The 13,650-nt window shown below is 35.7% G+C and overlaps 1 protein-coding gene across 2 annotated transcripts in view; it reads right to left on the reverse strand.

Annotated features, from left to right (window-relative positions):
- Window positions 1-2,546: 2,546 nt before the first annotated feature.
- The window catches only part of rhbdf1a (rhomboid 5 homolog 1a (Drosophila)), an 81,017-nt gene continuing 69,913 nt past the window's right edge, over window positions 2,547-13,650 (reverse strand). For both annotated transcript variants that reach the window (XM_073838264.1, XM_073838257.1), the window contains 3 exons: window positions 13,266-13,366; window positions 9,118-9,271; window positions 2,547-3,630 (listed from right to left, as the gene is read on the reverse strand). In XM_073838264.1, coding sequence (XP_073694365.1) covers window positions 3,211-3,630; window positions 9,118-9,271; window positions 13,266-13,366 — 675 coding nt within the window. In that variant the 3' untranslated portion in view covers window positions 2,547-3,210. The remainder of the gene's footprint in view (window positions 3,631-9,117; window positions 9,272-13,265; window positions 13,367-13,650) is intronic.

Below are 13,650 nucleotides of genomic sequence, written 5' to 3' on the forward strand. Positions count from 1 at the left end.
TAGTCACAATTGTGTGTACAAGAAACAAGTTTACAGCTGCGAGATATTAAGTCACACTTCAAGAAACATAAATTGCAGTTATGAAAAATAAAGTCACGTCACGATATACTCATATTATGGGATTTAACGTTGAAATTATGAAAAATATTCCATCATGAGATACTCTCAATTATGAGAAAAACGTCATAACTGTGAGGTATTAAGTCAGAATTATGATAAAGTTACCTTGCTTTATATAATGTCACACCTGCATGATATTGGCACTGTGGCATATGAAGTTAAAATTATAAGAAATAAAGTCACATTGCGAGATATGAAGTCGCAAATGACAAAAAACAAGGTTACAATCGCGTGATATTAGGTCACACTGTAAGAAATAAGTTTCAATTATAAGAATTAAAGTCACATTGCGATATACTCATAGTTCGGGATGTAACCTCGCAATTATGAAAAGTAGTCAAATCATGAGATAAGGTCTCAATTATGGGAAATAAAGCCACAATTCTGAGATGTTACATTGCAATTATGATAAAGTCATCTTGCTATAAGTCACTTTAAGATATGAAGCTACAGTTATGAGAAATAAAGTCACATTGTGAGATCTTAAGTCACATTTCAAGATATGAAGTCGCAAATGACCAGAAACGAGATTAAAATGGCAAGATGTTAAGTCACTGTAAGAAATAAAGTTACAGTTATGAGAAATAAAGTCACATCGCGATATACTCATGGTGAGATGTAACATCGCAATTACAAAAAACAGTCACATTGTGAGATATAGTTTCAATTATGGTAAATAAAGTCCCAATTCTGAGATATTAAGTCACAGTTATGGTATATATATATATATATATATATATATATATATATATAGTCATACTTGCATGATATTAAGTCACTGTGAGATATGAAGTTACAATTATGAGAAATAAAGTCCTGTTGCAATATATAGTCAGATTGTAAGATCACATTGTGAGATATGAAGTTGCAAATGACAAGAAACAAGGTTACAGTTGTGAGACATTAAGTCACACTGTAACAAATAAAGTTGCAATTATGAGAATTAAAGTCACATTGCAATATACTTATATTGTGAAATATTAAGTCGCAATTATGATAGTCATCTTGCTATGTATAAAGGGATATGAAGTTACAATTATGAGAAATACAGTCACATCACAATATATAGTCACTTTGTGAGATCTTAAGTCAGATTGCGATGAAGTCGCAAATTACAAGTTGCAACTGTGAAATATTGTCATGCTGCAGAAATAAAGTTGCAGTTATGAGAAATAAAGGCATTGCGATATACTCATATTGTGAGATGTAACGTCACAATTATGAAAAATAGTCACATCATGAGATAAAAGTTTCAATTATTGGAAATAAAGACACCTTGTGAGTCACCATGCTATATATAAGGTCAAACCTTTCATGATAGTAAGTCACTGTGAGATATGAATTATACAATTATAAGAAATAAAGTCGCGTCGTGATATATAGTCATATTGTGAGATCTTAGGTGACATTGCGAGAAAAGTCGCAAATTACAAGAAAGAAGGCTACAAGAGAGATTTAGGCAGGTTTCACAAACAAATCTTAGACTAAACCAGGATTAGGCCATAGTTCAATTAGGACATTTAAGTCATTTTTCCGTGCTTAGAAAAGAACATTACCGGTGTGCATCTTGAGACAAAACAAGTTTCTTTCAGTTGAAACAGCTCAGACTTGCATTTTAATGTAGGACTAGACTCAAACCTTGTCTGTGAAACCATGGGATAAAGTTGAAATTATGAGAATTAAAGTCACATCACACTATACTCAAATTGTGAGATGTAACGTCACAATTACGAAAATCAGTCACTTTGTGAGATAAAGTCTCAATTATGGGAAATAAAGTCCCTGTTGTAAGATATTAAGTCACAATTATGATAAAGTCATCTCGCTGTAAGTCACTGATATGAAGCTACAACTATACAAAATAGTCACATTGCGATATATAAAGTCACACTTGCATGATATTGTCACTATGAGATATGAGGTTCAAATTATGAGAAATAAAGTCAAGTTGCAATATATAGTCAGATTGTAAGATCTTAAGTCACATTGCGAGATATGAAGTTGCAAATTTCATAAAACAAGGTCACAATTGCAAGTTATTTCACTCTGTAAGAAATAAAGTTGTGATTATGAGAAATAAAGTCACAATCGCGATATACTCATATTGTGGGATGTAATGCTGCAATTACAAAAAATAGTCATATGGTGAGATAAAATCTGAATTATGGGAAATAAAGTAATTTCCCAAAAAGTCACATCACGATATAATCACATTGGGAGATGTAACACCGCAATTATGAAAAATAGTTACATCGTGAGATAAAGTTCTACTTATGGGAAGTAAAGTAAAACAATGTCACAATGGAGGGATTTAACGTCTCAGGAGAAAGTTTTAACTTTTTTTTACTCTGAGGTGAAAATGGGCTTCCATAGTTTAGTGCTAGTTTAGGGTCTAGTAGACAAGAAAAACAGACAAACTTCAGAGGTGCAGATTGTTTTTTTAGCTGTATTCTGTAACAAGTGAGTAAATTGGGTAGCTAAAACACTACCCTTTCATAATCAACCATTACTCCATTAGAAGTAACACACAAATAAAAGAATATCATTTGAGTGCTCAACGTGTAACGAAAATATGGCAGTAGTAGGTACATTTATCAAGGCACCAAAGGTACAGAGTTTTTTTCGTCCCTGGATTCTGAGGTCGACTAAACAAAGACAAACCTACCCCTGACATGCTAAAACATTTAAAGTACAACAATCAAATTTGGAGAAGACTTGTTCTCCGTTTGGTGTACCAGTGCTTTTATTATGACACTGCCTTCTGAGACTGTAGTGTAGAGAAAGTTTTCGGGCGAGGGTGACCCTGTTTTCGTATAATTATCAGACACCCTTATCAATATACTACATAAAACTTTAGGGTACGTTAAAAAGTGTTCTTCATTCTCAAGAGTCCTAAAATCATGGTCAAAGTGGAGATCCAACTTACACTTGAGTAAAAAAACAACAGCACAAGCATACTGTCCAAGTTCACAGAAAGGGCTTCATTTGGGGCGAGACGAAGTGCAACTGGATGAACACTGACAGCAAGGGGCCGGCAGATGCGGATCAACGACCAGTCGAATTCCTCTGTCCCCGAAGCCCCGCCTCTCCTCAATGGAGGTGTGCATTGAGGTCATACTTCTCACAGAACTTGTCGGTGAAAGGAATGCAGGTGAGCAGCTCGCACCACTCACACTTGATGGGATACACGTAGAAGAGCACCACGAGTCCCGCGAACAGGCCCACGAACACCACCAGGAAGATGATGATCTGGCAGCGCTTGCGGTACATGTCCAGGCGGCCAAAGCTGATGTAGGGCAGGAAGGCGAAGGACAGGAAGAAGCCCGAGATGAATCCGCAGATGTGGGCGAAGTTATCAATCCAGGGCAGCAGGCCGAAGGCGAACAGAAAGAGCACCACGCACAGTAGCTTAGTGAAGGCCCGCCATGGCTGTGCCAGAATCTGCCAGCTCTGAATCAGCTCCACAAACAGACAGGCCAGGATGCCGAACTGAGAACCAGCTGGACCCACCTAGAAAGACATGGAGACGGTAAAAAAATGTTCAGTGCCAGATATACATGAGTAAAATACCAATTCCTTCTCCCAGAGGTGGGTAGTAACAAATTACATTTACTTCGTTACATTTACTTGAGTAAATTTTTGGGGTAACTAGTACTTTTAGAGTATATTTAAAGATAGGTACTTTTACTCTTACTCAAGTACATTTATAGTGAAAAAACTTTTACTTCGCTACATTTCATGGCGTTCCTCCGTTACTGTCCTCAGAAACGTGTCGTTGGAATTTTCATTTCATGTCTGATAAAACTGCGTTAATACTGCTTTGTATACAGCTGTTACTATGGAAACCGTAATATTTCAGCTCTCCTAAAGCGCCCCCTCGTGACAGAGAGTTAATTTTTCATTTCCAATACATTTTTTGAGCTGTTTATGGTCAAATGATTGCAATTATCGACCCATGTTTTTATGCAGCAAACACAGAGTTGTAAATGTAAAAAGTTAAGGTGCCTTCTAAAAATCTAAACAAGTACAGTAATATTTATGTTTTAAATAAATATAATAAATTATATACTCAATTTATCCCTTTTAATGTTATAAAGGATGAAATGCCATAGTGTAACGGGTTATGAATTGCTTTAAATTAATATTTAAAAATTCTGCAGATACAATAAATGAAATAAATATAATGAAATAAAATTACTTCCTTGATATTTTTTTTATATTTGTGTATTAAAAACATTTTTGATTAGACTCCTATCTGATTTTCTATGTATAAAAAAAGTATTTTTAGTCTTAATAGATTAACTATTAAGATTATTACTTTTACTCTTACTTGAGTAAATATTTCCATAAGTACTTGTACTTTTACTTGAGTACAGATTTTGGGTACTCTACCCACCTCTGCCTTCTCCTCTGTGATGGTGCTGGTTCTTTTAGCCCAGGGTTTTCTTGAAAGGAACCCCGGGTATAAAGACTTGTATGGCTTAATATAACACAAATGATGGTTCCTACTGAAATATGTAGTAGAAACCCCATGAAAGATTTACGTTATTTAAAAAATCCACATCTTTTAATAGATATTTTGGACTATGGGGGATGCCATTATTTCAATGAAGTGTTAAACGGCTGCAGTCAGTGAGCTACTGCAGCTACGTGTTGTTATTTTTACCACAACACAACTCGGAAAATAAATTACTGATATGATGCCACATTGTGCAGTTTTTGGTTGATATTTTCAGTCAAAGGGCAACGAGAGAAGCGATGTAAGTCTTCACTGCTTTTCCTAGCGATAAGAAGAGGAGAAAAGAATAGGAAGATGCCTGTGGATGGATAAAACTTCCTAAAGACCCGAGTCTGTGTTCTCTCTACTTCAGCCCCGACGCCTTTGAGGCTTTTAGTCGACCACAGCTACTGAAAGACCTTACAAACAGCAGAGACAAGAAACGCTAGATGCCATCCTGGCAGGATGTAAACATGCCGACACTTGTCATGATGCCGCAGCCACTAAAGGAGTTTCTCAGTGCTGATTCCACTCAAAATTCAGGGGTGTTTAGACTCCTTGTGGGGAAAATCAATGGTACAACATTTGGTTTAAGCCTACGCTTATATCCATTGCCACCTGTACGCTCTTTCAGTAGCTGTGGTCATCATATCAGTATTTTATTTTCATATTTGTGTTATTCTGAATTGTGTTGTGGTAAAAATAGCAATAGTTAGCACCAGTTGCTTACCGGGCGCAACTATTTCATGTCATAATGGCACCCTCCATTGTCCCAAAAAGTAAAATACTTGAAAAAAAGTCTGCACACTCTTTTAAAAAATCACTTTTTTGGTCTACGCACCCCGGTTGGATTCTTTTGAAGACGCTGTGAGTCTCTAGCTGTTTTTCTGCCCCGCATAGTCCAAAATATGTTTAAAACGATGTGGTTTTTTTAAATAACGTAAATCTTTCATGGGTTTTCTACTACATATTTCAATAAGAGACATCATTTACGTTATATTAAGCTATACATGTCATAATTCTTGGGTTCCCTTTAAACTCGGATTCAAACACCCCTGGTGGTTGATTAGAGAACTGCAAGGGGTTTGTATGCTTTGTAAGGCCAAAGTATATTTCATACAGTTAAATGCATAGCCTTTAAAGGTATTCTCCATTTCATAGCGTGTGTGAACACAGGCAGTCAACACATGCGCTCTAGAAAGCTCCAGAAGTTATGACTGATAAAAATGTCTTTGTACTCTTTTAAACTAAAGTTGCTGTATCTCATAACCCCCCTCACACAAGCACTCGACAATATGGCTGTATGTTGTTGTTGCAGTCTTTAATGTTTTGTTCTGTCTCTTAAGTTTCATTTGCTAAGGTGAAACAACAACCTCGGCCATTGCTGCCATCTTGTGGAACAACTGATTAGTGCAATACCAAGTCAATGCGCATGTGCAACCTGTGCGTACAAAATTCTGGCGACGAAATTTGTGTCACTCTCACTGTACGTGGATTGACGCATACAGTGTTGCCAGATTGGAAATTTCCAAGAATCGTACCACAAATTTATTGCATTTGGAAGAAAATGATCGTATACGAGTCAAAAAACAAAAACCAAAGAATACTTTGGCCCTAAGTTGACTAAAAGATTAAAAAATTATATTTTTAAATAAAAACAAAAAAACAACACACTGTAAATGTACTATCAATTTATAAATGAAAATTGTTTCTACACCTATTTCTTTTTCAGTGTCTCAAAGAACCGTAATGTGAACGTGTTGTTAAATTTTTGAAAAATTAACTGAAAATCTCAGGGGTGTTTTAAGAAAATGTTTTAAATCAAAATGGGTTTGGAAAACTTTGTCTACATGCTCCCAATCAATGACATAACTGTCACACTGAATGAATAAATAAATAAAAATTGGTGTAGAAACAATTCAATTTCAATTTTCTACTAAATTTCACAAATAATTATAGAGAAATGGCAAGAAACTTACTGAATTAAGAGCAAAATTGTTTAGTAGAAAAGCTAAAACAATATTTAGTAAAACATACTACAATAAGCTTGACAACTTAGATTTTTTTTAACAGTGCTTAAGTTAATATGTGGATCAATGACAAAGGATGTTTATGATTAAAAAAAAGAAAAATCATTCAAAAACCCAGTTTAAACCACACAAGTAAACTATGTTTATTCATGTTTTTTTTATTTTTTTTTTTATTGTACTAGCTTTTAGCCATAATGAATTTTAATTCAGAAATTAAATAGATGCTGATCATAGACAAAGTGTATTCAAATTATGCACAGTCGTGGCCAAAAGTTTTGAGAATTACATAAATATTGGAAATTGGAAAAGTTGCTGCTTAAGTTTTTATAATAGCAATTTGCATATACTCCAGAATGTTATGAAGAGTGATCAGATGAATTGCATAGTCCTTCTTTGCCATGAAAATTAACTTAATCCCGAAAAAAAAACTTTCCACTACATTGTTAAGAGGGCTTCAGGGCGTCCAAGAAAGTCCAGCAAGCGCCAGGATCGTCTCCTAAAGAGGATTCAGCTGCGGGATCGGAGTGCCACCAGTGCAGAGCTTGCTCAGGAATGGCAGCAGGCAGGTGTGAGCGCATCTGCACACACAGTGAGGCCAAGACTTTTGGAAGATGGCCTGGTGTCAAGAAGGGCAGCAAAGAAGCCACTTCTCTCCAAAAAAAAAAACATCAGGGACAGATTGATCTTCTGCAAAAAGTATGGCGAATGGACTGCTGAGGACTGGGGCAAAGTCATATTCTCCGATGAAGCCTCTTTCCGATGGTTTGGGGCATCTGGAAAAAGGCTTGTCCAGAGAAGAAAAGGTGAGCGCTACCATCAGTCCTGTGTCATGCCAACAGTAAAGCATCCTGAGACCATTCATGTGTGGGGTTGCTTCTCATCCAAGGGAGTGGGCTCACTCACAATTTTGCCCAAAAACACAGCCATGAATAAAGAATGGTACCAAAACACCCTCCAACAGCAACTTCTTCCAACAATCCAACAACAGTTTGGTGAAGAACAATGCATTTTCCAGCACGATGGAGCACCGTGCCATAAGGCAAAAGTGATAACTAAGTGGCTCGGGGACCAAAACGTTGAAATTTTGGGTCCTTGGCCTGGAAACTCCCCAAATCTTAAAACTTGTGGTGAATCCTCAAGAGGCAGGTGGACAAACAAAAACCCATTCATTCTGACAAACTCCAAGAAGTGATTATGAAAGAATGGGTTGCTATCAGTCAGGATTTGTCCCAGAAGTTGATTGAGAGCATGCCCAGTCGAATTGCAGAGGTCCTGAACAAGAAGGGCCAACACTGCAAATACTGACTCTTTGCATAAATGTCATATAATTGTCGATAAAAGCCTTTGAAACGTATGAAGTGCTTGTAATTATATTTCAGTACATCACAGAAACAACTGAAACAAAGATCTAAAAGCAGTTTAGCAGCAAACTTTGTGAAAACTAATATTTGTGTCATTCTCAAAACTTTTGGCCATGATTGTATGTATAAATAGCATTTTTAGTATATATTTTAGTATATAATGCAGACTCAAAACTCATCTGTTTAGTTGTGCATTTATTGAATGAGCATTGTGCTACATCCGAACAGATTGCATTATTTTATGTATAATCATTTTTACTGCGTTAATTAATTTTAAATCAATTTTTAAATCATTTTAAATGTTCTTTGTTTTTATTGTTGTGATTATTATTATAAATTTTTATGATTTTTATGATATTATGATTTTAATTCCTCTTATGTACAGCACTTTGAATTACCATTGTGTATGAAATGTGCTATATAAATAAACTTGCCTCGCCTTGCCTAGTATTTTCAAATAGTATTTTTTTATTAAAAAAGCCAGCCAAAAATAAGTGTCTATACCAGGGATCCTCAAATCTTACCCTGGAGGTCCAATGCACTGCAGAGTTTAGCTCTAACCCTAATCAAACACACCTGAGAATGCTAATCAAGGTCTTCAGGATCATTAGAGAATCACAGGTAGGTGAGTTTGATCAGGGTTGGAGCTAAACTCTGCAGCGCATTGGACCTCCAGGGTAAGATTTGAGGAACCCTGGTCTATACTATAAATAACACATAAAAATCAATCTGATCACAGGATGTAAATGAAATTTGATGAAAATTTATGAAAAATAAAACAGATATGGCTTATTTGAGCAACGTTGCTTGGGCATTTTCCCTTTGAGAATGGGTAAAAAATTTCTATCTGGTTAATTTAGATCGGTCATGGGCCCTGTGTCTCACCTGGTGTTCAGTTGACTGCAACATTGGCCAAAGTTACCCAGCAACATTGCTCAAAAAGTTGCCCCGTGTATCATCAGCATGTGCCGCTTCACCACATTGAGAGTTTTGAGTTCAGATAGCTTCACTGATCAAAGCGATTTCTAGTTCTAGACCAGCAGATTTTTGGCGCCGGTTGCGACACCCTATCAGTGCAAAAGTGGCAAGATGGGTCAATTGGGCTCACCTCAGCTCTATAGGGGAGGAAGATGGCACTAGCCAGGTTTCCTGTGATGCCACTCAGGATATAGATGATAGATATTCGTAGCCATCCGGCCAACTTCTCCAGGTCTCGAAGAATTGTCATCTGAAAACATACTGACACCAGGCAATGCAGAATCCTGTTTTTAACAGATGGGAACAGAGAGAACGTTTCAAGCATGTTGTTTATAAGCTGCCATGACATCTTTATGGATTTGAATGCATATTTTTCATTCCCAACACACCACAACATTCTGACATGGCTACAGTGGTCATAAACATTCCCTTCACACATGATGCCAATGACTCAACAAAATTATGTCCAAGCCTGTGTCATAATTACACTTCTGTCAGTTGTCATAAAATGTGGCAAAGGCATGTCACAACAAGAGTCTCACAAATGCTGTTATTATGAAGTGTAATGTGGTAATGTTCAATGGCCACCAAACATGAACAAATATACAACGGTAACCACAACAATCCAACTTCGGCAGGTTCAAGGATGTTTGAGAGTGTGATGATCAAGGTGTGTGATGGAGGCACGTGCAGAAGCGTTAATCTACTGAGCCTTCTTAAGAAAGGCAAAGAGCCAGAGCGCAGCTCAGTGAAGCACTCCGTTTGATTACTACTACAGATCACGCCATACTAAATAGCAGCATCTTCTCCAAGTGTCAGCTGTTTCTTAAAGCAGATAATCTGATCGTATGTGTCAGCTTTTGAGGCATCTGAGATAAACAGTGCGGCATGGGATATGGCGCTTATGGGTAAAACATTCCGGCATGTGTGCATAATTAAAACCTCAGAGGAATTTTTATAGCTTATGGGTTGTTCTTTCATAGCTCAGAAGATTTCTTGTTTCATTTCAGTAATAAAAACAGAAACCCATGAGGCAATTATTGACACAGTAAGAGTGGGAGTAGAGCTGTAAAATGAATATTGATTGCATAGCTCTTATAATTTGGTCTGGGAGGATTTTGATGAGAAATTGAGTCAATAAATTTGAGTTGCCATCGCAGATGTTAGTATTTTGGCAGTCTGTGCCAAGTTTGAGATAGACACTATTAAATCTCTTCTGAAACCATAAGAAACACATGCATTATGAAGTACCAATATATGCGATAAAGTGACGCAATGGTCTTGGTGTGAATGTCTGCAATGCTAAATGGTGGAGGTTTGTCAGCTTTTGCCTTTTCATTTAGCTATTGTTGTAAACAGACTTGTCATCTTGTTCTTGGTCTGAACAGACCTTTCGTTTGCATAGTTTAACTTTTTTCAGATTTAATGTGACTAATCTGTGAACACATTGTCTTTGATATTTGTCTTTTTCATTTTGATTTAGTCTTTTGTCTGCAATGTTTCATTTTGTTTTGGTCTTAAGTAATCAGACATTTTGTCTGCAATGTCCTAGGTATGAATGGTGTGCTTTTGTACATTTTTGTTTCTCTCTTGGTGTGAACAGACTTTTTGTTTGCAAATTTCCCTTTTTGTTTTGTTCTTGGTTTGAAAAGACCTCTCATATGTCTTTCATGTTGTTCTTTCATGTTCAGACCTTTCATTTGCATAGTTTCACTGTTTTCACTTTTAGTCTAATGCTATGCTTTTTTGTTTCAATTTCATATTTGTTTGCAATGTTTTGTTTTGCTCTAGAAGAGAATGATGTGAATTTTTGTTTTATTCTCAATATAAATTTTTTTTTTCATTTTGCTGTTGTCCAAACAAATCTTTCGTTTGAATTTTCAAGTTTTTCTTTCGCTTTTTGTCCGTAATATTTAGCTTTTTTGTTTCAATTTCATCTTACTTTGTTTTGCTCAATGAGTGAAGGATGTGAATTTTTGTGTTATTTTTGTCTTTTTTGTTTTGCTGTTGGTTTAACCAATCCATGACCACACTGTGATATTTAGTTTTTTTGTTTTACTTTCATCTTTTGTCTGCAATGTTTGGCTTTGCCCTAGGTGTGAATGAAGATGTGGATTTGTGGATGTTTATTTCTCAGGTGGTGTGAATAGACATTTTGTTTGACAGATTTTACTTTTTGTTTTTCTTTTTTTTTTTGTAATTCTTGACCTGAATGGACCTTTTGTTTGCATAGTTTCACTTTTTTTGTTTCGCTTTTGGTAGGACCACATTGTCTGTGATATTTAGCTTTTTTGTTTCTATTTTATCTTTGTTTGCAATGTTTCACTTTGTTTTGCTCTAGAATCCGTGTATCATTCGTCCTTTCCATTTTCAATTGATAAATGAAAATCAAAAAATGAAAATCTGATTGTTTTTTTTGTTATTTGATTTTGAATCAGAAACGAAAAATGAAAATTGTCTTGTTTTTCATATTTAAAAATTTCGTTTTGGATCAAAAATACAAAATTGAAAAGGGTCCACACAACAGAATCTGTTTTTAATATTTAATTGCTGGGTTGTGTGTCACCCTATGGAAGCCCGTTTCCGCCACTGAATAAAAAAAAATAAAATAAAATATTGCGACTTTTATTTGCATAGTTTCACTTTTTTGTGTTTCTTTTGGTGAGACCACATTGTCTGTGACAATGCTGTACTGTAATTTAGTTTTTTGTTTTAATATCATCTTCGTTTGCTCTAGGAGTGAATTATGTGCATTTTTGTTTTACTCTGTTCTTAGTTTTATCCTTATTTGTCTGCAATGTTTAGCTTTGTGTGAATAAATGTTCTGGATTTGTGTTTATTTCTCTGGTGGTGTGAACAGACATTTTTATTTGACAGTTTTGTTGTTTCAATTTCATCTTTGTTTGCAATGTTTTATTTTGCTTTTTTGTTTCACTTTTGTCTGAAATATTTTGTTTGCCTTTTTGTTTTGCTCTTTGTTTGAATAGGCCTGTCATATGCTAATGTTTTTCTTGATCTGAACAGACCTTTCATTTGCATAATTAATGTATTTGTTTCGCTTTTGGTGTGACCTCATTTTCTGTGATATTTTGCTTTTTTGTTGCAACTTCATCTTCGTTTGCAATGTTTTACTGTGTTTTGCTCTAGAGGTGAATCGTGAATTTTTGTTTTACTTTTAGTGTGAACAGGTGTTTTATTTGCAATTTTTTTCATTTTGCAGTTAGTGTGAATAGACCTGTCAAATCATTTTCACGTTGTTATAGGTCTGAACGAATCTTCCATTTGCATAGTTAAATTTTTTAGTTTCGCTGTTGGTTTGACCAATCCATGACCACACTGTAATATTTTGCTTTTTCGTTTTACTTTTGTCTGCAATGTTTAGCCTCGCCATAGGTGTGCATGATTGCGTTTTGGTTTGCTGTTGGTTTGAAACTACCTGTTATATGTCTTTCATGTTGTTTTTGAATGGACCTTGTTTCACTTTTGTCCTTTGTAATGTTAAGATTTTCCCTAGGTGTGAATGAAAGCTGTGTTTGTGAAAGTTGATGTCTTTTTGTTTTGCTTTAGATTTGAATAGACCTATTATATGCTTTTGTATTGTTCTTGATCTGAACCTTTAGTTTGCATAGTTTCACTTTTTTGTTTCGTGTCACCACATTGTCTGTGATATTTTGCTTTTTTGTTTAAATTTTGTCTTTTGTCTGCAATGTTTTCTTAGTTTTGCTCTAGTGGTGAATTATATGAATTTTTATTTTACTCCTAGTGTAAATAAGTACATTTTTCATTTTGTTGTGGTGTGAATAGACCTGTCAAAATCTTTTCGTGCTGTTATTGGTCTAACCGGATATTTTGTTTGCATAGTTGCATAGTTGTTTGCATTACTTTTTTGTTTTACTGTTGGTTTGACCAATCCATGACCATACTGTGATATTTAGCTTTTTCATTAAACTTTTGTCTGCAGTGTTTAGCCTTGCCCTAGGGGTGAAATAATGCTGTGGATTTGTGAATGTTTATTTTTCTGGTGGCGTAAATAGATATTTTGTTTTATGTTTTTGTTTTGAATAGACCTGTTATATGCTTTTGTGTTCTTGATCTGACTGGACCTTTTTTGTTTGACCACATTACCTGTGATGTTTTGCCTTCTCATTTCACCTTCGTCTTTTGTCTGCAATATTTCACTTCTTTGTGAACCATTCATCTGCATTGAATTTTGCCTTCTCGTCTTTTGTTTTTGATGTAAACAGGGCTTAAGGATTCCCACACACAGCAATCACTCACCCAGCATGCAGAAACAGTGACAGCCAAAGGCGGTAGAACTGATCTGGGACTTCAGGGTTCAGGAAAGGTAGGAGGCCACAAACATCATCCATACAGTGCACCTGACAGGGACAGAGTAGTGTGTTTATTTAGATTACAAAACATCTCAAATAGAAACATCCTGAAATTTTGCCAATAATAAATTCAATTGCATTTTCAGGCATAGGGCATTAGACAGTATTTAACACACTTTTAGCACTAAGTCTTAAGGTAAAACCCTGAAGCTGGCACACGCTTCAGACCCAGTCAATCACGCTGTGCCCTTTCAGCCGACAACGGATTTTGCCAATGCAGAGGAGATTAGCATGGCAGCCTTCATGGTGATTACAGAGCACTAAGCAGAAGG

This window comes from Garra rufa, chromosome 1 (assembly GCF_049309525.1).
Source record: "Garra rufa chromosome 1, GarRuf1.0, whole genome shotgun sequence".
In the NCBI taxonomy this organism is placed as follows: domain Eukaryota; kingdom Metazoa; phylum Chordata; class Actinopteri; order Cypriniformes; family Cyprinidae; genus Garra; species Garra rufa.